The 24,926-nt window shown below is 46.3% G+C and overlaps 1 protein-coding gene across 2 annotated transcripts in view; it reads right to left on the bottom strand.

Moving 5' to 3' along the window:
* Nucleotides 1-696: 696 nt before the first annotated feature.
* RAB11FIP5 (RAB11 family interacting protein 5) overlaps nucleotides 697-24,926 on the bottom strand; it is a 118,327-nt gene continuing 94,097 nt past the window's right edge. For both annotated transcript variants that reach the window (XM_073649453.1, XM_073649458.1), the window contains 3 exons: nucleotides 10,645-13,014; nucleotides 5,605-5,770; nucleotides 697-4,521 (listed from right to left, as the gene is read on the bottom strand). In XM_073649453.1, coding sequence (XP_073505554.1) covers nucleotides 4,318-4,521; nucleotides 5,605-5,770; nucleotides 10,645-13,014 — 2,740 coding nt within the window. In that variant the 3' untranslated portion in view covers nucleotides 697-4,317. The remainder of the gene's footprint in view (nucleotides 4,522-5,604; nucleotides 5,771-10,644; nucleotides 13,015-24,926) is intronic.

Below are 24,926 nucleotides of genomic sequence, written 5' to 3'. Positions count from 1 at the left end.
GAATTTGTGATTGCATTCATTTTCAGGAAGAAACGGAGTATTATCTGATAGAATTGCAGGGGTGCCAATACTTTTGGCCACCACTGTACATGTGTATGTGCATGATGACGATTATATTTGAATAAAATGTTCATTTTTTTCCTCAAGAATAAATGTGGATTGTTGTTGTTCATTTGGAAAGAGAATAAGACATCCCCCTGATAATCAGCCCTAACCCATCTTTCGGAGCAAAAAGTAAGAGAAACTGTCTCCTTTTCAGAGAAACATGGTAGCTGTTGTCCGGATGATCAGCAATCGCCTCCGACTTCCGGACACATAGGAATTCCAGGCAGATCGCCCCCGAGTTCTGTATGAGAGAGGGGGGCTGCTAGACTCCTCTGGTAGCTGCTATCTCCACCCAGAATAAAAGGATCAACCACTGGACCAACGTGCCGATCCATCTCTCCTCCGAAATATTTGTCCGGAGAGAATTGAGAAGACCCCTTTAAACATTAGGCTGCCGGATGACTTTAGTCTAATGTGAATGGGGGCATTAAATGCTGGACATCCCCTTTTAATGAAGCGTCGTGTGAACTTAACCCCAAGAGTACAGTTTTAGTGGAGCCGCCATACTACCTTGTACATCTCCCTTAGATGGTGGCTCCTGTAATCACTGCTCAGTAGGCATTTCCTACTAATGAAGGTAGAACAGAGGAGACACGTTCAGTGACTTTTTATTTAAGTGCTTAAAAACATAGTAACAGTTCATGAACATTCGTAAACATAAGCAACACTTATAAAATAGAGATATACATATTTGGTAGAGCAATATATATATATACACACTTGGCTTCGAGAAGGTGATCTGTTCTCTCAACAGCCCACCCCCCTCGATTAAAAACAGAAAGAAAAGACAACGGAAACCATGGATGACTTCTTCAAATATTGGCAGACGGGGTGGTTTTTTTGTTTTATTAATGATCTCTCGTTGGACGACCCCCAACAATCCGTGGAAAAGAGCGATCTACTGAAGAGGATGTTCTGCCCATGTTCTACGAGGATAGAGTAAGCCAATCTGATTACATGGCCATTAGAGAAGGGGGGTGACAACTATCTGATGTCAGGCGTTCAGCTCGCACCTTACACCTCTGTCTTATGTTCTACCCCCCGAGAGTTGTTATTTCTTCTTTTGGGTTTCACTCAATTCAGAATCAAATTTTTGCAAACAGTTTAGAATTTGATAGAACAGAAATCTACGGTCATAAACGAGAGGAGGTCAGATATGACGACTACTCACAACACTACGATTTATGGTTCTACAAGTAGAACCATTCTTCTAAAGACTATTGCACTTCGAGGCCTGGATTCACCAGCAACGGTTAACAGCTACTATAAAATCCATGAGTTATATGAAAAATTACATTACTATAGGGGAGGAATGGAGCAGGAAGTGGAGCCCGAGAAGCATTTCGCAGGTTGCCAGAAGGTGACGATCCGGTATTTGTTACTTAGTCGGGTTTTCTATTAGTCTTTGTACTATGGATTCTGTAGACCTTTTACCATCGAAGGGACTTAGTGCGATTCTTGTTCTTGGATGTCTGTGCCGATATACGTGATCATCCATCCTGTTAAGAATTAGTATTGTTGATGCTGTATCCCAGGTGTACATGCCTACGCCAGGTGCCCCCAACAACCCATATCTTGTCTGGATTTTATCTGGACTTTTTTTTCTTTTTGTACTCAAATCAACTTTTTAAGTGTTTATTGGTCCAGTATGAGCTTCTTCTAGCGTGTTCTTGTTCTATTCCATGCACAATAGACTTATTGGAACTGTAATTGGTGTTCAATACTGCGAAAGAAAAAATAAATCCATAGGACTGGAACCGTGTGTTTCGCATGCCCAAAACGAACATCAACCGGAGCTTCGATGACTTGATAAGTAACTAATGCAAAAGGCATCTACGGATTATCCAGACACCAGCAGTGGCTGATTTGGGACAGCTAAATATACTTTTATAGAGACTTTTTGTTTTTCCTTTTTTTATACTACTACTCGGGTCGAGGCGCGCGCGGGGCCTTCAGGGTCGAGGCGCGCGCGGGGCCTTCAGGGTCGAGGCGCGCGCGGGGCCTTCAGGGTCGAGGCGCGCGCGGGGCCTTCAGGGTCGAGGCGCGCGCGGGGCCTTCAGGGTCGAGGCGCGCGCGGGGCCTTCAGGGTCGAGGCGCGCGCGGGGCCTTCAGGGTCGAGGCGCGCGCGGGGCCTTCAGGGTCGAAGCGCAAGCTCTTATTATTCTGAAGGATAAAGATCTGAAAGATAAATCACAATTTTCTAATCAATAAGTCCAGACTCAATGGAGGAGGGATAGGTGGGGTGGAGGGGGGGTTTTGTTCAAAGCCTCAATTAACAAGCCAGACCAGGAGTCCTGAACCAGACCTCTACGACCCAACACACTGCCAGAGATAGTCTAGATGGTAAAGAATGGCATCTACGGCATTGATAAGACACTGGTGGTTTCCATACATCGATGATCTCCACTGCAGAATATTCAGAAGACCTGAGTAGTGTATGGAGGACACAGAGCACCACAACACAGGACCATTCCCGAAAATAAATATTCACCGATCTACACCTATGGAGACTTCTGAGTTCACCCCCATCTTTTCAGTCATGCCACAAATGAGGGGCTTTTTGGCCTTAAGTCAACTGCTACATTTTGAATAAGATCCCCGTAATCGACGCTGGCACACGCATTTTATTTTCATAGTGGCCGATATTACATTACCTATGGGGGCTCTGCACCAAACGTACAAATCACATAACAAGTCTTTAGAACTGACCGGGAAACAAACAAAATTTATTGCTGAACAGAATCTACTGAAAAGACGTAAAAGTCTTTCGGAAATATACAACCTGAAGAACAAGCAAAAACAAACAGCCGAGATATGAAGAACTCAGGGGAGGCGCCTGTAGTTTTAAGGATCGGCAGAGTAATACAAAATGTATAAAAAGGTGGCAGGAAATCCACGTATCCCCCTGTATACTGTACATCTGTGCAAGGAACCAGTCAAGTTGTAGACAGGACCTACTTAGTGCAACTGTCTGAACACTTGGGAGGTGGTCTTCTCATTTTGGGACCCCCACAGTTCTATAGAATGAGCCAGTCACTCTACAAAACACACGTTTCCATGAAGCCAGCATAACTCGGGCTTTTGGAAATATTTTACTTATCAGAAACTGAGACTTAAGCTCCAAATCACATCCAGAGCTGCAATCAAAATTCTGCTGCTTTGTTTTTGTTTTTTTAAATCTATATAAATCTCCCAAAAAGCACCACGGCAGGGCATGCAAACAACGGACAATGGACCAGCAGGTGGCAGTAAAGAGATGTGGGTCCTGTATCCTGAGAGACAACAGTGCACTAGTAGACGCAGCTCTAGATGTGACTAGAGTAGAAGACATTAGATTGCAACGTTAAGAGAAGGACTAGATGTAGATGTGAACTGTAACCACAAGTGACTATTTGGCCGCTGTCCGGCACAAAGGAAACACCATAGTCGATTCAGTAAAACTCTCTCCTCCCCCATTATCCGGCACGGTACTCCCGCCATCTTGGAAATTACGTATTCTGCTTTACTGAACGTGTGAGGCGGTGTGTAAGGCGATCGCATGCTTCTGAAATATTACAGCCCAGAGGAGTCCCTTAATGTGGACTACTGGCCGCGATCCTGCACAAGCCGAGCATGTAACAGCGGTATACGAAGGTGCGCTAGAAAGAAGGGCCTATATGATAGCAGCAGGATGGTGCATAATACCGCAAGAGGACGCAATAGGTCTGCTGCCACAGGCATGATATAAGTGGTCCGATATGGCTGCCCGCTGACGATTCTAGTCTTGACGACAGCTCTGCTATTTACTACGAGGCAGATTTCTATGAGAAGTGTGGTTGCTCTTCTCTTCGCGCTTGTTGTGCCGTCAGCGCCCTGGACTGAATCCCAGACAACGTCTTCACGCTCCAGAAACTTCCTGCAGACGCGATGGATGATCCTGTGAGGAGGAGAGCAGCGAAGCAATGCTTGTATCGAGGTCGTCTTTCGCAGTCCTAGTGTTCTTTACTGTTGTGGGTTGTCACCACGATCATGGCGGTGTACGGCGAGTCATTCCTCCGACCGTCATGTTTGGAAGACATCCAGTATTGGCCAACTTTTAGAAGAAGAGTTATGAAACTTTCATGCCGAGGCTTTAGAGTCGTATGTCCAATCTGTACACAGCATTTACACAATAGGAACACGTCCCACCCCTCAACCCCCGATGGTCGCCAAAAGGGAGGCGCTGACACGAGTCTACTTTTTAGTTTCCAGCGGTGCTTGGAGCAGAGTGGGAGCCAGGTCCATGATCCGCACCAGCAGCTTATCGATGTAGTCTTCTAGCTCTCGCACGCGGTTCTCCTTTCTGGATAAGTCGGCCTCGCGCTGGAGCAGCATCTGGATCAGCTCATCGTGGGTGAGGTGGTAATACTTGGCTGCCTGGTCTGGTAGGCCGAGATCCTGGAGGGGAGGAGAGAAGTAAACGGGATGAACCAGAGGAAACCAAAGAAGTAATGATGCTAAGGCACCATCCTGTCTGGGCGGCCTTATGAAGATATCCCACATCCTAAAAACCCAGCACATATGGATGCCAGAGCGGATATATAGGGCAGTGTCCCCTTTATCTTCCCCTCCCTTACATGCTATACGGGGCCGTATCCCCTTTATCTTCCCCTCCCTTACATGCTATACGGGGCCATGCCCCCTTTATCCTCCTCCCTTACATGCTATACGGGGCCATGTCCCCTATATCCTTCTCCCTTACCTGCTATACGGGGCCGTATCCCCTTTATCTTCCCCTCCCTTACATGCTATACGGGGCCCCGTCCCCTTTATCCTCCTCCCTTACATGCTATACGGGGCCCCGTCCCCTTTATCTTTCTCCCTTATATGCTATACGGGGCCATGTCCTCTATATCCTCCTCCCTTACCTGCTATACGGGGCCATGTCCCCTTTATCCTCCTCCCTTACATGCTATACGGGGCCCCGTCCCCTTTATCCTCCTCCCTTACATGCTATACGGGGCCCCGTCCCCTTTATCCTCCTCCCTTACCTGCTATACGGGGCCATGTCCCCTTTATCCTCCTCCCTTACATGCTATACGGGGCCCCGTCCCCTTTATCCTCCTCCCTTACCTGCTATACGGGGCCATGTCCCCTTTATCCTCCTCCCTTACCTGCTATACGGGGCCATGTCCCCTTTATCCTCCTCCCTTACCTGCTATACGGGGCCATATCCCCTTTATCCTCCTCCCTTACAAGCTATACGGGGCCATGTCCCCTTTATCCTCCTCCCTTACCTGCTATACGGGGCCATATCCCCTTTATCCTCCTCCCTTACATGCTATAAGGGGCCCCGTCCCCTTTATCCCCCTCCCTTACATGCTATACGGGGCCATATCCCCTTTATCCCCCTCCCTTACATGCTATAAGGGGCCATATCCACTTTATCCTCCTCTCTCACATGATATAAGGGGCTGTGTCCCCATGTCCCCTCTATCCCACTCCATTATCCTTTACACGATATACGAGGTCATTTCCCACCTTCAGTCGCTCCAGGTCCTGTTTTTTGGGGGTGTTCTGTCCGGAGGTCACAGATTTCAGCATCTCGAAACCGGTGGTCAGCGCTGTGGTGATTGCCGGTCGCAGCGGTTTCTTTTCTTGGTTTGGCTCAGTGAGAGTGGCGCTGATCGGCTTCACCGGGTGAGGGCTGAGGAGAGATGGAAGAACGGCTCACGTAAGGCCATGTATGACAGGGCAGGGACATCACACATCCATACAGAACCGCTACAGACCTGCACACAGGTAATCAATCACACGCGCACGACACGGGAAGGCCACACAATCAGGACAGGATTATACTTCTTCTCTGCCCCTACTACTCTATACAACGATTCTAAATCCTCCACAGCACTGTGCAAAAGTTTTAGGCAGGCGTAGAAAAATGCTGCAGAGTAAGAAGCTTCCAAAACTAGAAGAGTCAATAGTTTATTTGGTGACTGCCCTTCGCCTTCATCACTTCTTCTAGATACTTGTCGCTTGCACAATGTCAGGGATCTTGTAGGATTATAGTCTGGTGTATGAGTAACCAAATATACCGAATAGGTGATAAAGATCAGCATTTTCATAAGGAGGTTGATGAGCATCCACAACCTCACCTTTGTAGAAGAGCGAGTGTGGAAGGCCGTTTTAGGCGTCACAGGTCATACACATGGCAAGATTGAGCACAGCAACAAGACCAGGTAGTTATACTGCATCAGCAAGGTCTCCCCCAGGCAAAGGTTTCACAGCTGTGCTGTTCAAGCTAGTTTGAAGAAGCACCAAGAAATGGGCAACGTTAATGACCACAGATGTAATGTTAAAGAAATGTAATTCAGCAGATGAAGACACATCATCTTACTTCCCTTTCAAATCAGAAGATGTCCAGCAGTGCCATCAGCTCAGAAAGGTCAGCAACTAGTGGACCCATCTACTGTTCAGAGAAGTCTGGCCAGAAATGGCGGAATTGTGGCCAAAAAACCATACCTTCTACATGAAAACAAGGCCAACGGACTCAACTATGTAAGAAAACATAGGAACCAGGATGAAGAAAAATAGCTGCAGGAGCTCTGGATTGAGGAGTTACAATGTGAAATATTTGGTTGTTAGAGAAGCATATTACTCCCGAAGGGCCGGAGAGCGGCACAATAATGAGGGTCTGCAGAGCAGTGAAGACCGTAGAGGGTTCTCAGAGTACGGGGCAGCATTTTAGCAAATATAATTGGGGATTTGGTCAAGATTAATGGTGTCCTCAATGCAGAGACATCGCAGCAGATACTTACCCATCATCAATACCATCAGGGAGGAGTCTGATAGGCCCAAAATTTATTCTGCAGCTGGACAACGACCACCAAACATCCAGCAAATGTCACCAAGAACGAGGAGTCCTGGTGGTGATGATCCGGCATAACAGACCCTGATCTCACCTGATCCAGTTTGTCTGGGATCACATGAAGGGACAGAAGGATCTGCACAAGCCTCATACACGGAAGATATGGGGAAGTTCATTCAAAAATGGAGTACAAGTGACAAGAAGAAGAGATGGAGGCGAAGGAACGGTCACCAGATACAGATGATGGAGGCGACGGGCGGTCACCAGATACAGATGATGGAGGCGACGGAACGGTCACCGGATACTGATGATGGAGGCGACGGAACGGTCACCAGATACTGATGATGGAGGCGACGGAACGGTCACCAGATACTGATGATGGAGGCGACGGGCGGTCACCAGATACTGATGATGGAGGCGACGGAACGGTCACCAGATACGGATGATGGAGGCGACGGAACGGTCACCAGATACGGATGATGGAGGCGACGGAACGGTCACCAGATACGGATGATGGAGGCGACGGAACGGTCACCAGATACGGATGATGGAGGCGACGGAACGGTCACCAGATACGGATGATGGAGGCGACGGAACGGTCACCAGATACGGATGATGGAGGCGACGGAACGGTCACCAGATACGGATGATGGAGGCGACGGAACGGTCACCAGATACGGATGATGGAGGTGACAGGCAGTCACAAGATACTGATGATGGAGGCGACGGAACGGTCACCAGATACGGATGATGGAGGCAGCGGGCGGTCACCAGATACGGATGATGGAGGCAGGGGCGGTCACCAGATACATATTACCAGAGCTGTTAATGAAATGAAAGCCGAGCTCAGATTGGTTGATGCAAATCTGGACAGAAATATTAATGCTTTTAATATGAGACACTCCATTGGTGGCTCAGAGACTGGTACTACTGCACGTCTATCACACAGAAGACCATCACAGCTGGAGAGGAGGATCGCTGTTCTCCCTTTCATAGCAGCGGGTGCACCGTGCTGCCACCCTGCGTGGTGCGGTCAGTACAATCTCTTATGCACCGTCTCACTGCAAAGAAAGAAGAGGATACCCACTATAGAAGAACAGCAGGTATCTACTGAGCATGTGCGACCTGTCATGGAAGAACTACAGGACGTACCCATGGGCAGTCAGGTAGGAAAAAGCCTCCGACTTGCGGGTTCTTAGGGGGTGATCTTCAAAGCAGCGAGCAAGTGTGTAAATTGGTGCCAATTGACAATTTGGGGATTTTAAGCTGCTAATCAATGACTGGCACTGGCAAAAAAAGTAAAAATGAAAAAGAGATGGCAATCATTTAGAGAGCTTTTTTCTCCTCTGGTTTGAGATCTAGATGTATTTAATGGTCAGGCCTGGAGTCTTATTTTTATTAGGGGTCTGAGTTTACTTTGCATTTCTATAAAGACTGGTCATGACTGCAGAAGTAAGAGACACAGACGCAATGGCATCAGACTCTAGTTATAAGGAGAAGTCATCATGGTGGTCTGGGCTGGAGGGAGAAGAAACGGAAAGACAATCTACAACCAGGTGTGGTTCTTGCATATCTGCAGAGCACCTGTACTAGTCAAACCGTGATAATTTTTGTGATTTTCATGTCTTTCTGTGCCTTTATGATCCAATGGACCTTACTTTTCCACATTCGAACTAGCTCTTTTAAACTTAAAAATGAAATGACAAATTGTGTTTTTTCTCTTTCTCTTTTTGAACTCCATAGTGAAGAAATCTGGATATGGCTCTTATGTTTACGTTCAAAACGTAAATGTAACTAGGACCATTCCAAAGCTTTTGGTCTTCAGTGAGACAAGGCGTAGGGTTGTCCTCTCCCCAATACTTTTTACAATTCCAACTCCGGGGTCCGTGGCAAAACCAGCCCATAAAAGGTTGTATTGTGTTATCAGTTGACCTTCATGTAAGCGGACCATATAACTGACAGCAGATGTCGTGGGAAAAGGAGGATCAGACATGCTGAGTGTCAACATGCCCAATCCTTTAGTTCTGATGAGATAAAGCTCTGCCAGTCCCCAGAGAGCTTGCATGTGTATAGACGGGAGTCGGAAGTCATAGCCGTGCGCTGATCAAGAGTGCGGCCGACAGCCGTTCCATGTACAAGGCCAGATTTCGGGTGAACTGGTCACAAACGCTTCAGCTTTTAAATAAAGAAGTGGTGCAAAAAAAGAAGAAATCTTGTAGCCGCAATGATGTGAGGATGCAGAGTAATAACAATAGACATTACCTTGGATCCTATGAGCGGAAGCCATCTGTCCTTGTGCGGCCTCTTGGATATTTAACCCCTTCCTTATGGGCAAGTTTTAATTTATATCTCTCCGTCCTCATCGCCGTACGAAGGCTTGTCATTCGGAGCACGAGTTGTAGTCTCCAATTATAGTATTCATTTTAACATCTAATGTACGGCAAACCAAAAACAGCAATTCTGGCATTTGCTTTAATTCTGTCATATTGAAAGTGGCATTTAAGTGGTTAAATAGCAGCGATCAGAGCTAGCTGTGATCACTGCTGTTACAGTCAGGTGTTGGGTACACCGGTATGGTGGATGTCGTGAAAGGTGATAAAGTACGGAGACTCCTTCGTGGAATTTTTTTTTTTTTTTTTTTTAAATCCCTGAATATTTGTCTCAAAATCTTTTTTTTGTTAGAATTTGACAATTTCTTCTACATCCTCTATGCATCACTGTACATAGCCTGCGGAATAAGTTACCGGTGAATCCGTCAGCGAGCGTGTTCTGACCACAAGGTCTGTAACTCTAGTCTTTCTTTTCCCGTGTGATCTTGTAAGAGACTTTATGGTCACTTTTGCTTAGAAGAGTTTGCGGTAAGACGAGTTACAGGCACTGAAGTCAGGATGAGCTCATTGACGGACATAGACACAGAGGATGGAGAAGGTTCTCTCCACATCTAGGACAATGAATAAGTGTTGGGAGCCGCTGTGGAAGTTAGGGCCGAAAATTAATTTTCACCCGTTTGGACATGTTATTTCTACGCCTCTATAAGTGCTACACCTTTAATGTTCCAGAACGATGAGGTGGGGTGTCCAAATGTCCAACTTTCTGGCCAAAGTTTGGAGGAGCCTCTTTAATGCTCCAACAAGACAACTCTTTGAGCAAAAAAAAAAAAACAGCAGGGTCTTTGAATAATGGTAAAGTTTGGTAGAAGAACTTGACTGCACATGCTTTGCCCACAACCTCAGTAAACTTCAAGAAAATTAGAGCCATAATTTAGTACTTATCTCCCCAAATCGTGAACATCTTGACAGCCATGTTTCAAAAACTGAAATCCTTCTAAAAAGGGGAGTATGATAGTATAAGGGTTTACTCAAAAGGACTAAGGTATTTCTAAGGCTTATGGCATATTACTTAAGAGGTTCTCTTCCCTAGACTTTGATGTAAAGTGTTGGCCGCATTTGTGGCAGAAGGATTAATGCCCTCCTACTTAGCAGAACTTGGGCCCCAATCTTATCAGATATGGTCACAGTAGTAAGACCCCCACCTATCAGATATATAAAGTTCATAATATGGTTACTGCTAGACGACCACCAAAGAGGAAGCCGCCACATTATCTACGGGACCTGAAGATTTAGACTTGTCCAGTGATCCCTGACTTTACATACTCTCCACACATTCCACATCTGCATCACATGCACCACAATCCAAGTTCCCAGATTGCTCACCTGGTGTTTAGTGGCACAAGTGGATTGTCAGCCGTCTGTGTCTCCAGAGGCAGAATCGGAGTGGCAGCCATTGTCACACTACCAGCCACAGAAGAGTGCAAGCCCGACAGAGTTGCTGTGTGGGTATTTGTTGTTGTAGCTGCACCAGAGGTGGTCAGAAGCATGATTGGAGAGGGGAAGTTTGATGGTTTAGGGTTTGGGGCAGTTGGTAGGGAAGGAGTGGAGAAGGCCAGAGGTTGGCTGCCATGCAGGTAAGGAGCTTTCACATCAGTTGGAGGAACAGCACATGGAAAATGTCTAAGAGCTGTACGTGCGTGAAGGTCTTTGAAGCTAGTCTCTTCTTGTAACGACGAAGACGCAGAGCTCTGACTACTTCCAGAGTGTTCATTAACAAAGGGATTTTTGTGACTGAAAAAAGGAGTTTCGTCTGCTGAAGAAAAGGGATTTCCCGGTGATGGCAAACTTTGTTCACGATTTTGGTCTAGTTGGTTAGATTCTGTTCTCCAGAAGTCCTCATTCTTAAAGTCTACAATAATATCTGCTGACCAGGAAGACCGTTGGCTTATCGAATAACCATGATGGCTATTATTTTGTAAAGCTTTGGCATCGGACTCAAGCCTATGGTCTTGTAACTCGCTGGGTAGTGAAGTAACAGATCCTATGCCCTGTAGGCATAGTAAGCCTTCATTCTGTTCTAACTCAAGTCTTTGATCAGAATTTAGGTTACTTACCTTTCCACCACTGGCACCCTTATGTTTTGCCAAATTTAGTTGGGCGTCAAGTTCTATTGCACGTGAAGGTATCTGCTCCTCTAAGGCAGACCAAAACACAATGTCAGACTGGTCACCTTTCTTAGATAGGCTTGACAACTCAGATCGGCTTACTTTTTGTATATTTGTCAATGGCAATGGTTTTTGAAAGATGAAGTCCTCATGATTCGGCATGTCCCCATCCAATGTAACGTTGCGTGGTCTTGATGGGCCTTGGTTAATTAGCTCCAATTTATCAGAGCCTTCATGGGAACTTAAAAGGTCTGTGTCTAGTGAGACGGTTGATGGGCAAGTCCTGAACTGCTCAGTTGCAGTTACTTCATTTACATCTAACAGGTGTTCCCCATTAAGAGCACCCAAATCATTATTTTCTTCCCTTAAATTAGTCAAAAGGTCCTTGGTGGTGGATTGGGTGTCCTCAGTAAAAGCTCCTAACACTGGGCTCCTTATCTCAATTAAAGGACAACAGGCCACTGGAGAGACCGTTTGTTTGCTAACCCCCATGTTTTGCTCTTCTATATGTTCCTCTGGGTTCTCCATTTGTTTTCCAGTGGTGAACTGATGACTTGTTTGTTTGTAATTATAATCTTCAGTCTCGATCTCTTCAAAAGGTGACAGCATGAGCCGAGGTGGCTTGGGGGGTGCCACAAACCCTATGTTGGTACTAATGCCCTGCTCTTTAATTATCTCCTTAACCTTTTCATTAAGCACGACTTTGTGCTCAACATTTATCCTTTCGGGATTGGGTTCGGTTGAGACTTGTTCTTTTGACTCTTTGGACACCTGTGTTTTATGTATGTCAATTCCACTTTCCACCACCTCTAGTGCACTTTCACTAATGGGAACCATGGTAGTCGAGTCCTCTGTTAGAATCGGAGACTCCCATCTAGTTACATCTCCGCCAACCATGTTGTGCTCCATCAATAGGAGTGGTTGAACGGTTAACATCCTGTCATTGTACAAGGCAAGTATTGCCGTGTCTACACTATGAGGGGCATGGAGAAATGTATTCTGATCTTTAGAAGAAGTATCTGTAGATAAATTACCAAAAGACTTAAGTCCTGTAGACCCAGCAGATGGAACATATGGTGGAGGAAAGTTGGGCAAGACAGAAGCTGGCAAGGCAGATAGTTCACTGGACTTTTTTTCATCATTGTTCAAAATTTCAGGCCAACATATGTCAATATTAGTGTCATTTGGTTGTAGGTTAAGCCATTCATCCACCCCTTGAGGAATTCTAAACAAGTCAGCAGTCTCCCATTTGCCTAATGGAGAAGACAATGGATATTTCTCAAAGTCACTTGCGATATTATGGTCTTCAGGTTCTGTTGACTGTTTGTAATTACTAGATGTAGGCTGCAATCGACTTGAAGCAAGAGCATCAAATTGCTCTTCCCATCCCGAAACCGCCGCTGCCTCCGATGTGAAACTTTGGGTCAGACACCATTCTGGACGACCACCGACTACTTCCAAGTTGTAGCGTTCTCCTTGGTTCGAGTATATATTCAGATCTTCATTACAGGTCAATGGACTGTGTTCCTCCACAAGAGAAGAGCTCCTTTCACCAGCTTCTGAGGTAGCAATAGACCCAGAGGGAAAACTAGAGAAAAAGTGAGTAGGTGAAGAAGTATTTAGTAACTGGTCAGAAAGGAAGTCCTCAAAGAAAGGGTTGCTCTGTAGACAGTTCAGAAATGGGTTGCTGGCAGACAGGCTCCCAAAGACACCATTAGGAGAAGCTCTATGAAGGTTAGTTCTAGGCAAAGCAGAAGCATCTACTAAAGTTGTAGCATGGGCAAAAAGGCTTGGGGAGAGGTGGGAAGAAGCAGAGGAGCTGGTTTCTACCTGAGGAGACACATCCAGGCTGTGGAGGAAGACAAAACAGTCCTCCGGGTTAGTGCCAAACAACAACATGGACTATGTTACGCTCGCACAAACTAAGGTCTGATTGGAAGTATAACAAAGGTTCTGAAGAGTAGTGAGTGATATCAGGGGAAGGGTGGGGTCTCCGAAAATGAGTGATTGGGGTACAATGCAAGGCAATTAAGGGTTACACACATTAACAAGGCAAATCTGTATGAAGCATGAAAATCATACACAATAAAAAAACACAAAATAGTGTTACAGCATTGGATTCCTCTTCAAACCTCAGTCTTGGTACATCACTTGCTTATAAAAAGTGCCCCCACTTTAATTAGCTATTCCTTCCTTCTCCACCATAATAATGGGAGCTCGGAGAGGGGTATAGGCCATTTTATCACCAGCGGATCGGTTATTTAGAAATTCAAAGATTCAGATCCTTCTTCCCTTAAAGGTCTGATATTGGAGAAAGTCTGTACATTTATATACATATCAGATAACTCATAGGTTTGGCCAACTTTTATTTAAGGCCAGATTTGCATCAATTTTTTTCATTATGTTTAACGTATTGTAGCAGAGCCAGGTAGGACAGGGTTAAGTCCTAGCTCTGCAGGATTGGATTAGATGCACCTGCCTAGGATCAGATCCTGTGCTCACTAGGTGTGTCAGCCTGCTGGATGGAGTTGAGTCGAGTGTGCTACTGGCGAGTGACCAGAAAAAATGTGAGATGAAGCAAAGACACATGCCGGGGTCTCTCTCTGAATGGAGACTGCATGGATCAGCTAGGAAAGCTGAGCAGTCTGTTTGTGGGAGCTGAAAAGAATCGTGTGGAAGCCTGTTCAGTGTGAACTGTGCCCAGAGCCTGTTTGGCACTGGAGACTGGTGGGATCATGCCTCTTCTGTGTATGAAGTTTGCTCTGGGAGAAAGTACTGTACTCTATTTGGGTGAGCCCGCACTGACATATGTGCCTGCTGAATGGACTGTTTATTTGCGGTTATACCTTAGTGCCCAGAAGAGGCTGTTTTTGTTTTTTTCATATCGCTTGGAGTTTTAAGAAAGCAATAAAACAGCACCTATTTGGACCAAAACGCATTGGCTGTGTGAACGCTACCTAATGCCTACCTGATAGAGTGAATCCCTGCAGTATACATTGGGAGACAAACGGAGGATGTGAAAGATGCTATACAGAAGAATCAGTCACCAACAGTCCATAATGACTTCCTATATCATATACAGTGAAGGAAATAAGTATTTGACCCCTTGCTGTTTTTTGTAAGTTTGACCACTGACAAAGACATGAACAGTCTATAAATTTTAAGGGTAGGATAATTTTAATATTGAGAGCTAGAATATCCCAAAAAAAAAAAACAAGAAAATCACATTGTATAAATTAGATAATTTTTTAAACCATTATGAGTTCTGGCTCCTACAGACCAGTTAGACGCTCCTAATCAACTCGTTACCTGCATTAACGACAGCTGTCTTACATAGTCACCTGTATAAAAGACTCCTGTCCACAGACTCAATGAATCAGTCACACTCTAACCTCTACAACATGGGCCAGACCAAAGAGCTTTCGAAGGATGTCAGGGACAAGATCATAGACCTGCACAAAGCTGGAATGGGCTGCAAAACCATAAGTAAGACGCTGGGTGAGACAGAGACAGCTGTTGGTGCAATAGTAAGAAAATGGAAGAAATACAAAATGACTGTCAATCGACATCGATCTGGGGCACCATGCAAAATCTCACCTCGTGGGGTATCCTTGATCATGAAGAAGGTGAGAGATCAGCCAAAAACTACACGGGGGAACTTGTTAATGATCTCAAGGCAGCTGGGACCACAGTCACCAAGAAAACCATTGGTAACACATTACACCTTAAATCAGGGGTCCTCAAACTTTTTAAACAGGGGGCCAGTTCACGGTCCCTCAGACCATTGGAGGGAAGGAATATCGTTTTTAAAAAAAACTATGAACAAATTCCTATGCACACTGCACATATCTGATTTTGTAGTAAAAAAAAACAATATAGGAACAAATACAATAATTAAAATGAAGAACAAGTAAAGTTAAATCAACCAGTATTTCAATAGGTAGGTAACTGTACCCAATAGGCAGCATAGGTCCCCAATAGGCAGGTAAATATCCCCAATAGGCAGGTAAATGTCCCCAATAGGCAGCATAGGTCCCCAATAGGCAGGTAAATGTCCCCAATAGGCAGGTAAATGTCCCCAATAGGCAGGTAAATGTCCCCAATAGGCAGGTAAATGTCCCCAATAGGCAGCATAGGTCCCCAATAGGCAGCATAGGTCCCCAATAGGCAGCATAGGTCCCCAATAGGCAGGTAAATGTCCCCAATAGGCAGGTAAATGTCCCCAATAGGCAGGTAAATGTCCCCAATAGGCAGGTAAATGTCCCCAATAGGCAGGTAAATGTACCCAATAGGCAGCATAGGTCCCCAATAGGCAGGTAAATATCCCCAATAGGCAGGTAAATATCCCCAATAGGCAGCATAGGTCCTCAATAGGCAGCATAGGTCCCCAATAGGCAGCATAGGTCCTCAATGGGCAAGTAAATGTTCCCAATAGGCAGGCTGTTTCCCCCTTATAATACCCCATGCAGGCTGTTCCCCCCTTATAATACCCCATGCAGGCTGTTCCCCCCTTATAATGCCCCATGCTGGATGCCTCCCCCCATATAATGCCCCATGCTGGATGCCTCCCCCCATATAATGCCCCATGCAGCATGTCACCCCCCCCATATAATGCCCCATGCAGCATGTCACCCCCCCCCATATTATGCCCCATGCAGCATGTCACCCCCCCATATTATGCCCCATGCAGCATGTCACCCCCCCATATTATGCCCCGTGCAGCATGTCACCCCCCCATATTATGCCCCATGCAGCATGTCACCCCCCCCATATTATGCCCCATGCAGCATGTCACCCCCCATATTATGCCCCATGCAGCATGTCACCCCCCCCATATTATGCCCCATGCAGCATGTCCCTTTCCCCCCATATAATGCCCCATGCTGGATGCCTCCCCCCATATAATGCCCCATGCAGCATGTCACCCCCCCCCATATAATGCCCCATGCAGCATGTCACCCCCCCATATTATGCCCCATGCAGGATGTCCCTTTCCCCCCATATTATGCCCCATGCAGGATGTCCCTTTCCCCCCATATAATGCCCCATGCAGCATGTCACCCCCCCATATCATGCCCCATGCAGCATGTCACCCCCCCATATCATGCCCCATGCAGCATGTCACCCCCCCATATCATGCCCCATGCAGCATGTCACCCCCCCATATCATGCCCCATGCAGCATGTCACCCCCCCATATTATACCCCTTGCAGTATGTCACCCCCCCATATTATACCCCTTGCAGGATGTCACCCCCCCATATAATGCCCCATGCAGGATGTCACCCCCCCATATAATGCCCCATGCAGGATGTCACCCCCCCATATCATGCCCCATGCAGGATGTCACCCCCCCATATCATGCCCCATGCAGGATGTCACCCCCCCATATCATGCCCCATGCAGGATGTCACCCCCCCCATATTATACCCCTTGCAGGATGTCACCCCCCCATATAATGCCCCATGCAGCATGTCACCCCCCCATATTATGCCCCATGCAGCATGTCCCTTTCCCCCCATATAATGCCCCATGCTGGATGCCTCACCCCATATAATGCCCCATGCAGCATGTCACCCCCCCATATAATGCCCCATGCAGCATGTCACCCCCCCATATTATGCCCCATGCAGGATGTCCCTTTCCCCCCATATCATGCCCCATGCAGCATGTCACCCCCCCATATCATGCCCCATGCAGCATGTCACCCCCCCATATCATGCCCCATGCAGCATGTCACCCCCCCATATCATGCCCCATGCAGCATGTCACCCCCCCATATCATGCCCCATGCAGCATGTCACCCCCCCATATCATGCCCCATGCAGCATGTCACCCCCCCATATTATACCCCTTGCAGTATGTCACCCCCCCATATTATACCCCTTGCAGGATGTCACCCCCCCATATAATGCCCCATGCAGGATGTCACCCCCCCATATCATGCCCCATGCAGGATGTCACCCCCCCATATCATGCCCCATGCAGGATGTCACCCCCCCATATTATACCCCATGCAGGATGTCACCCCCCCATATTATACCCCATGCAGGATGTCACCCCCCCATATAATGCCCCATGCAGCATGTCACCCCCCCATATAATGCCCCATGCAGCATGTCACCCCCCCATATAATGCCCCATGCAGTATGTCACCCCCCCATATAATGCCCCATGCAGGATGTCACCCCCCCATATTATACCCCTTGCAGTATGTCACCCCCCCATATTATATCCCTTGCAGGATGTCACCCCCCCATATAATGCCCCTAAGCCTCCATACATTAAAAAAAAATCCAATACTCACCTCACTTCTCACTTGCTGCCGCTGCTCTACTCTGGTCTTGACTCCAGCGTCGCGGCGGCGTTGTCCTGCTCTGCGCTGCCTGAGACGGCACTCGGGAGGGCGCGGTGTAAAGACGTCACCGCACCCTCTGACCTGAGACGTCACAGGAAGCGCAGAGCAGGAAGACAGCGGATCTGCAGAGGCACGGGGAGAGGCAAGTATCCGGCTGCCAGGGCCCTGAGCAAGCGGGGAGAAGGGCGGGCACCATAGCCCGGCGGGCCGGATAAAAGTCCTCCGCGGGCCGCATGTGGCCCACAGTTTGAGGACCCCTGCCTTAAAGGTTTAAAACTCTGTAGTGCCCGCAAGGTCCCCCTGCTCAAGAAGGCACATGTGCCGGCCCGTCTGAAGTTTGCCAATTAACACTTGGATGATTCTGTGAGTTAATTGGGAGAAGGTGCTGAGGTCAGATGAGACAAAAATTTAGCTCTTTGGCATTAACTCAACTCGCCGTGTTTGGAGGAAAATAAATGCTGCCTATGACCCAAAGAACACCGTCCCCACTGTCAAGCATGGAGGTGGAAACATTATGTTTTGGGGGTGTTTCTCTGCTAAGGGCACAGGACTACTTCACTGCATCAATGGGAGAATGGATGGAGCCAGGTACCGTAAAATCCTAAGTGACAACCTCCTTCCCTTCACCAGGATATTAAAGTGGGTCGTGGCTGGGTCTTCCAGTAAGACAATGACCCAAAACATATAGCCAAGGCAGCAAAGGAGGGGCTCAAAAAGAAGCACATTAGGGTCATGGAGTGGTCTAGCCAGTCCCCAGACCTTAAGCCCATAGAAAACTTATGGAGGGAGTTGAAGCTCCTAGGTGCCAAGCGACAGCCTCAAAATCTTAATGATTTAGAGATGATCTCCAGAGAGGAGTGGACCAAAACTCCTCCTGACATGTGCGCAACCCTCATCATCAACTACAAAAAAAGTCTGACTGCTGTGCTTGCCAACAAGGTTTCACCACCAAGTATTAAGTGTTGTTTGCCAGAGGGATCAAATACTTATTTCTCACTGCAAAATGGAAAAAAAATTATCTAAATTTATACAATGTGAATTTCTTGATTTTTTTTTTTGGGGGGGGGTGGATATTCTCTCTCTCAATGTTAAAATTAACTTATTTCCTTCACTGTATCTTGTGAGTCAGAACTCTCTGCTGTCTCACCATTTTCACCGCTCTATTAGACTTCCTGCTTTCTAGGTGGGAGATGTATAGAAACAAGGGTGACCTATGCTTTTAAATGCTATATGAAGTTAAGAAACGTAGCAGAGGGGTTCAATAGAAATAGATGACCACTTGATCAAAGTACATTAAAAGCAAAAAAAAGTGGTAAAAGAGGTTAAAACATAACCTTTAATAAATATAGGGTAAAAAAAGACGAACAGAAAGTCACTAGGACCTAAAATCAAGTAGATGCCTGCCGGTGGTAGTAAAATAGAACTACCCAAAATACATATATGCCTGGTGCAAACATGAATTATATGGCATAATACCCAGTTATAGCCCACCAGTATCCTAAACAAGACAACGGCAAATAACGTAGCTGTCACCAAGAGGCCTTAGCATACATGAACCATATCAGACAAGCAGTGATTTATTGTGAGAGTTCACACTTAAGAATAATATTGGAACAACCTCACCGTACACAGTGTCAGTTCACGCCTCTGGCTTAAGACAGCTCACCTCTTCAGCCACCAACCACATATGGAACACCACTCCCAACGCATTTCATCACCTCAGTAACTCATCAGGGGAGAAGGGGTGTAATCTCACTCAATTTGATCCTCGGTGTCCGTCGCCAAGCCTATCACAGAGGCGGCGCAACTTACAGATGAGATCCTCATCCTATTTGTATCTACCCGCGCTCCCTAATCACGCGGACGCGTCACTTCCGGTTCCGGCAACCTCACATCCGGTATGTGGAACGCAGGCGCGGGTCGTGACACGCAAGCGTCACATTCGGTGCGATAAGGTGATGCGATAAGGGCAGTGATCACATCATGTGGGATACTACTACTCACACGATCGAATGGGTGGGACCAAGCAGGCACATCACACGGTACCCATCCTCACTCCAGCCTGGAGGAGTGTCCATAATAAACCAACACTGGACATAGCTCCGGCTACGTACCACAAGCGGCGAAGTAGATTTCAACGACGCTACCTAGTCCCCAGGTGGTCAATGGCTGAAAAATCGCCACAAGTTGCATAGAGTCAGCAGGCATGAAGCATTAGTATACCAAGCACACATCCAACCCAAAGAAAAAGAAGTACCAATGGGGGGAGTGTAAGAGGCAAGGGGAGAGAGACAAAGGCAGGGACCACAACTGTTATGAACAAAGTTTGAAGAGCAAAGTCTGTCCGTCCCTAGTAAGGTACTATCAAGCACAGTCCCTACCTACCAGTGGAGGTTGGCACCCTAGAAACCTGCGCAGTTGGCGCCCCCACTCCGCGACGGCTCTCCCTACACTGCTTGTCTGATATGGTTCATGTATGCTAAGGCCTCTTGGTGACAGCTACGTTATTTGCCGTTGTCTTGTTTAGGATACTGGTGGGCTATAACTGGGTATTATGCCATATAATTCATGTTTGCACCAAGCATATATGTATTTTGGGTAGTTCTATTTTACTACCACCGCCAGGCATCTACTTGATTTTAGGTCCTAGTGACTTTCTGTTCGTCTTTTTTACCCTATATTTATTAAAGGTTATGTTTTAGCCTCTTTTACCACTTTTTTTGCTTTAACGCTATATGAAGTTATGAGAAGCAATGTAAGGTAGAGGCTGTATTTTATGGAGCAGGAGAAGCAGCAGTAGAGGTAAATCCTACAGATTTCCCTTTGTGGTTTGGCTGTTGCTGACTTTGTACAGTAAAATACTCAGATTAAAGGGGTTTTCCAGTTGAAGAAGTAAAAGCATGTAGTCACTATATGTGACTGCAGACTGACAAATCGTGACAACGTGTGATGTGCACACGGTCACAATTCCCCTGTATATCCCATTTGAGTGGGCATGTTTACGATTTGCATACATGCAGTCACACACAGACTAGTTGCATCTAAGTTTTCTGAAATCTCTTCTATTGAAAAGCCAGATGAGACTAGTTGGCAAGTGACTGCATTTGAGGTCACGTAAATGCCCACTGGCACAGGGAAATACTGACGGTGTATGCAGACTTTTCTTAGACCGGAAAACACCTTGAAACCTTTACAAGCAGCAGTGTCCTCAGTTTAGTAGAGTAACCCTTTAGAAGCAGTAATGTCCTTTTCCTTTCAGCTGGTCTGCAGACTACACATGGGCATCTGTTTACATAGTTGATATACAACAATATTCAGTGAACTAAAGTCCAGGTCAAAAGGAAGGAAAATTTTCACCTGATTTTAGGTAAATCTATGAAAAACAAAAAAAATGGGTAAATTATTTCTCCCATTGTATTCAACGGACTAGCAAGTTGATAAAAAGACAAGACAGGTGAAGTGATGAGTCCACCCTAAATCCAGCCAGCAGATCTGAGGTTGCATTCACATGCTATATAGAATGAGAATCCGCTCAGACTCCCTATGTCCTAGATAAAGAGAATTTCACCAAATTTTGAGTCCACTCTCTGCGTCCTGTAATACTGACGGAAGTCATCAGATTTACAAATTGCATGTATTTCAGAAAAAAGTCTTACAATTTTATTTGCAGTTGGTCGTTTGTGGCAAGACTACATCCTGCGGAAATTGGAGGCCACACTCGATTAGGAAATGCATATGTTACCCCATCGAAGATGAACTAATGGAACTATCAGGACCGAGAAGGTGTCAAATAACTAAAAGTGAGAAAAACCACAACACACGCCTACTCTGCCTACCAGATAGACAGCGGGAGCAAGAGCGAGCTGCTCACAGGCCTCATAACTATAACTTCACACAAGACATCTCCCGAAATATATAATATCCCCAACAAGGAAGCGAGGATGGAGGAGAAAAAAAATAGTCCATGTCTACAAATGCAGTTCAGCCCCATGTACCTTCATGTGAATGACCTGCAAACCGAAAACCACACATGGGCAAAGTTTTGTTTTTACTTTTTTTGCTGCGTGGGAATCTTTTTATTAGTAAAGTGGTGAACAAGGGACAGTGTCTTGTTTTTATTTCTTGGTTTATGTTTTTTAGGTCTCCATTTGTGGAGTACGTCGCTTTTGCTGTACTCACGCAGCTGCCTGCTTTAACTTTGCTGGTTTCATAAAATAGGGGGGACCCCACAAAATGCAATTCTGTATGGGTTGAGCAACTGAACGACGAGTCCAAAAACGCTCGTTCATCGTATTTAAAAAAGTGAAAAAAGTTCTTGATCGACTTTCAAAAATTTAATTTAGCTAAATATGCAGCAAAGTAACAGACTCCAGTGTATTGGCTAGGAGAAGCAGGAGGAGGAGGAGGAGATCGGAAGAAAGAGCAACCAGGATAAAACCTATCACCGCTTCTACTCAGTGTGTCATGGCTGCATCAAGTGACACACTAGTCGTTCTGGATCCGGCTGTAGAAGGTCACTGCGCTTGGTATTGCAGACGCCTTCTTAATCCTCTCATCTCTGTAGTGTAGTGATATCCTGCTCCCTTTACGACCCAACAGTGAACTCCACCTCCTGCTGCTAATTGACACACCCTTGCTTGGTAATTAAAAACTCTGTGTCTCCAGAGAGTCGCCGGTGATCGTACCATGTTCCTCTGTTCATGCCTGGAGGAGTACTAGTAGTCAGCTAGTTTCTTCTTCGACTTCCCGTTGGAGGACAGCTGGCGTTATCTCTCTGGTGTCTTCTCAAGCTAAGTATATCCCCTTTGTTTACTTTGTTGTCTTTTGTTACAGTGGGGCCAGACTAGTGTTCACCCTGTCCCCTCCCTACCTAAGGCCTAGCTCTAGGGACATTCAGCGATTAGGTTTCCTGCTCGGCGATAGGTGCGGAACCTATATAGGGACTATAGGGTAGTCAGGGTGATAATAGATCTGCCTAGGTGTCACCCAAGATGTGGGAAAGACTAAGTGCAACACTAAGTTAAGAGAGGAAGGAATCCCAAACACTAGGGAAAGGGAGAGTGGAGATCCCTAGGCAGATCTAATATCACCCTGACTTCCCTATCCTCCCTATATAGGTTACACACATATCGCCGAGCAGGACCCTAAACCCTGTATGTCCCTAGAGCTTGGCCCTAGATAGGGAGGGGGAGGGGTGACCACTGGTCAGGCCCCACTACAAACTAAAGACAACAAGGTAGATAAACAAAGGGGATTAACTTGGCTTGATCAGACACCAGAGGAGTAATGCCAACTGTCCTCCAAGGGCACCAGAGAAGAAGCCAGCCAACAGCTAGTGCTCCAAGCATGCACAAAGGTACATAGTAGTATCACTGGCGATTGCCTGGAGCAACCTGAGGGTTTTTAACTCCCATGCAAGGATGTGTCAATCAGCAGCAGGAGGGAGGTCGCCGCTGGGTCTTAAAGGAAGAAGTATTAATAAGATGTCCGCAATGCCAAGCACAGTAACCTTCTACAGCCAGATCCAGAGCGACTGTCTATTATACCTGACACACCCATGACACTAGGGGTCTCCACTCCCCCATTTCCCTAGTTGTTTGGCTCCCTCCCCACTCTTCCCGTCATTGTACACTTGTTCCTTCCCTCACCTTGCATGAGAGTGTGTTTGCTTTCAGCTCTGTGTCTATGGGGTTTCATAGTTTTAAAAGGTTGAAGGTAGACATAAGTCCATCGAGTTCACCCTATAGCGAAACATGTTCATCCAGATGAAGGCAAAAACCCCAAGAGGTAGATCCTTATTGTCCCATATTAGAGGAAAGATGAGGGGAAAAATTCTTTCCTGACTCCACATCCGGAAATCAGCAAAGTTTCCTGGATCACCTCCGCAATCACAGAATCTAATATAGTCGTAACCTGTAATAGTATATTTTTCAAGAAAGGCATCCAGGCGTTTCTTTAGGTATTTCTGTGAATCAACCATTATATTATCATGTGGAAGAGAGTTCCATAGTCTCATTGCTCTTACAGTAAAGAATCACCGTCTGTGATTAATAAACCTTTCCTCTAGACGTTGAGGATGCCCCCTTATCATCATCACGGGCTAAGGTGTAAAATGATCTCTTTACAGTCTCCTCATATATTTGTACAATATAATAAGGTCATCCCTAAGTGTTCATTTTTCCAAACTGAATAACCCATCTTCTTATAACCCATTCCCTTATTAACATTGGTCCCTCTTCTCCGCTCTTCTAGTTCAGCTATGTCCTTCCAATACACTGGAGCCCAAAATACACCGGACACACACAGTATTTGATGCTGTGAGACTCAGTTAAACTTAAGAAGCAGCTGTGTCCTCCTCTAGTAGAGAGTAACCTTTAGAAGCAGTAGTGTCCTCCTCTAGTAGAGAGTAACCTTTAGAAGCAGCAGTGTCCTATGTTGTTGTCATTCTCTGCTGTAAGCACCGTATTATGTTTACCCCAACTACGGCTTGCTAGCATCTGGTCACAGGTCCTCAGAATGGAACAGTAATGGAGAGAGTGTGGGGGGTAGGCAACAAAACTGCAAGCATAACATTATAAAAGCTTCACTGGCATTTTGAGGTATGAATGTGGATAGAGGCCTCCTAGAGGAGAATGTACCGTGGGGGCATCATACTGTGTAGAGGAGAATATACAGTGGGGGCATCATACTGTGTAGAGGAGAATATACCGTGGGGGCATCATACTGCGTAGAGGAGAATGTACAGTGGGGGCATCATACTGTGTAGGGTCGATTGTACAGTGAGGGCATCATACTGTGTGCAGAATGTACTCTAGGGACATCAGACATCATACTTAGGGTTCGGAATGGACCGTGGGAACATCGTACTGTGTGTGGGGGGTGGAGGTCTTGTGGGGACATCATACTGTGTGTGGGGGGAATGTAATGTGGGGACATCATATTGAATCTGGGAGGGGATGTGGGGGGAATGTAGTGTGGGGCCATCAAAGTGTCTTTTTGGGAACCATTACACTGTGTGGGGAGACAGTAGGGGTCATCATAATATATGGGGGGACTGTGGGCACATCACACTGTGCATGTGGGATGATTCACTGTGGAGAAGATATGCTGTGTGTGGAGCCACACTCTATGGGGGACATGTAC

This window comes from Phyllobates terribilis, unplaced genomic scaffold (assembly GCF_046119375.1).
Source record: "Phyllobates terribilis strain yellow unplaced genomic scaffold, ASM4611937v1 Scaffold_1__5_contigs__length_1240528914, whole genome shotgun sequence".
Lineage (NCBI taxonomy): Eukaryota > Metazoa > Chordata > Amphibia > Anura > Dendrobatidae > Phyllobates > Phyllobates terribilis.
This window is presented reverse-complemented; position numbering and strand designations above follow the sequence as displayed.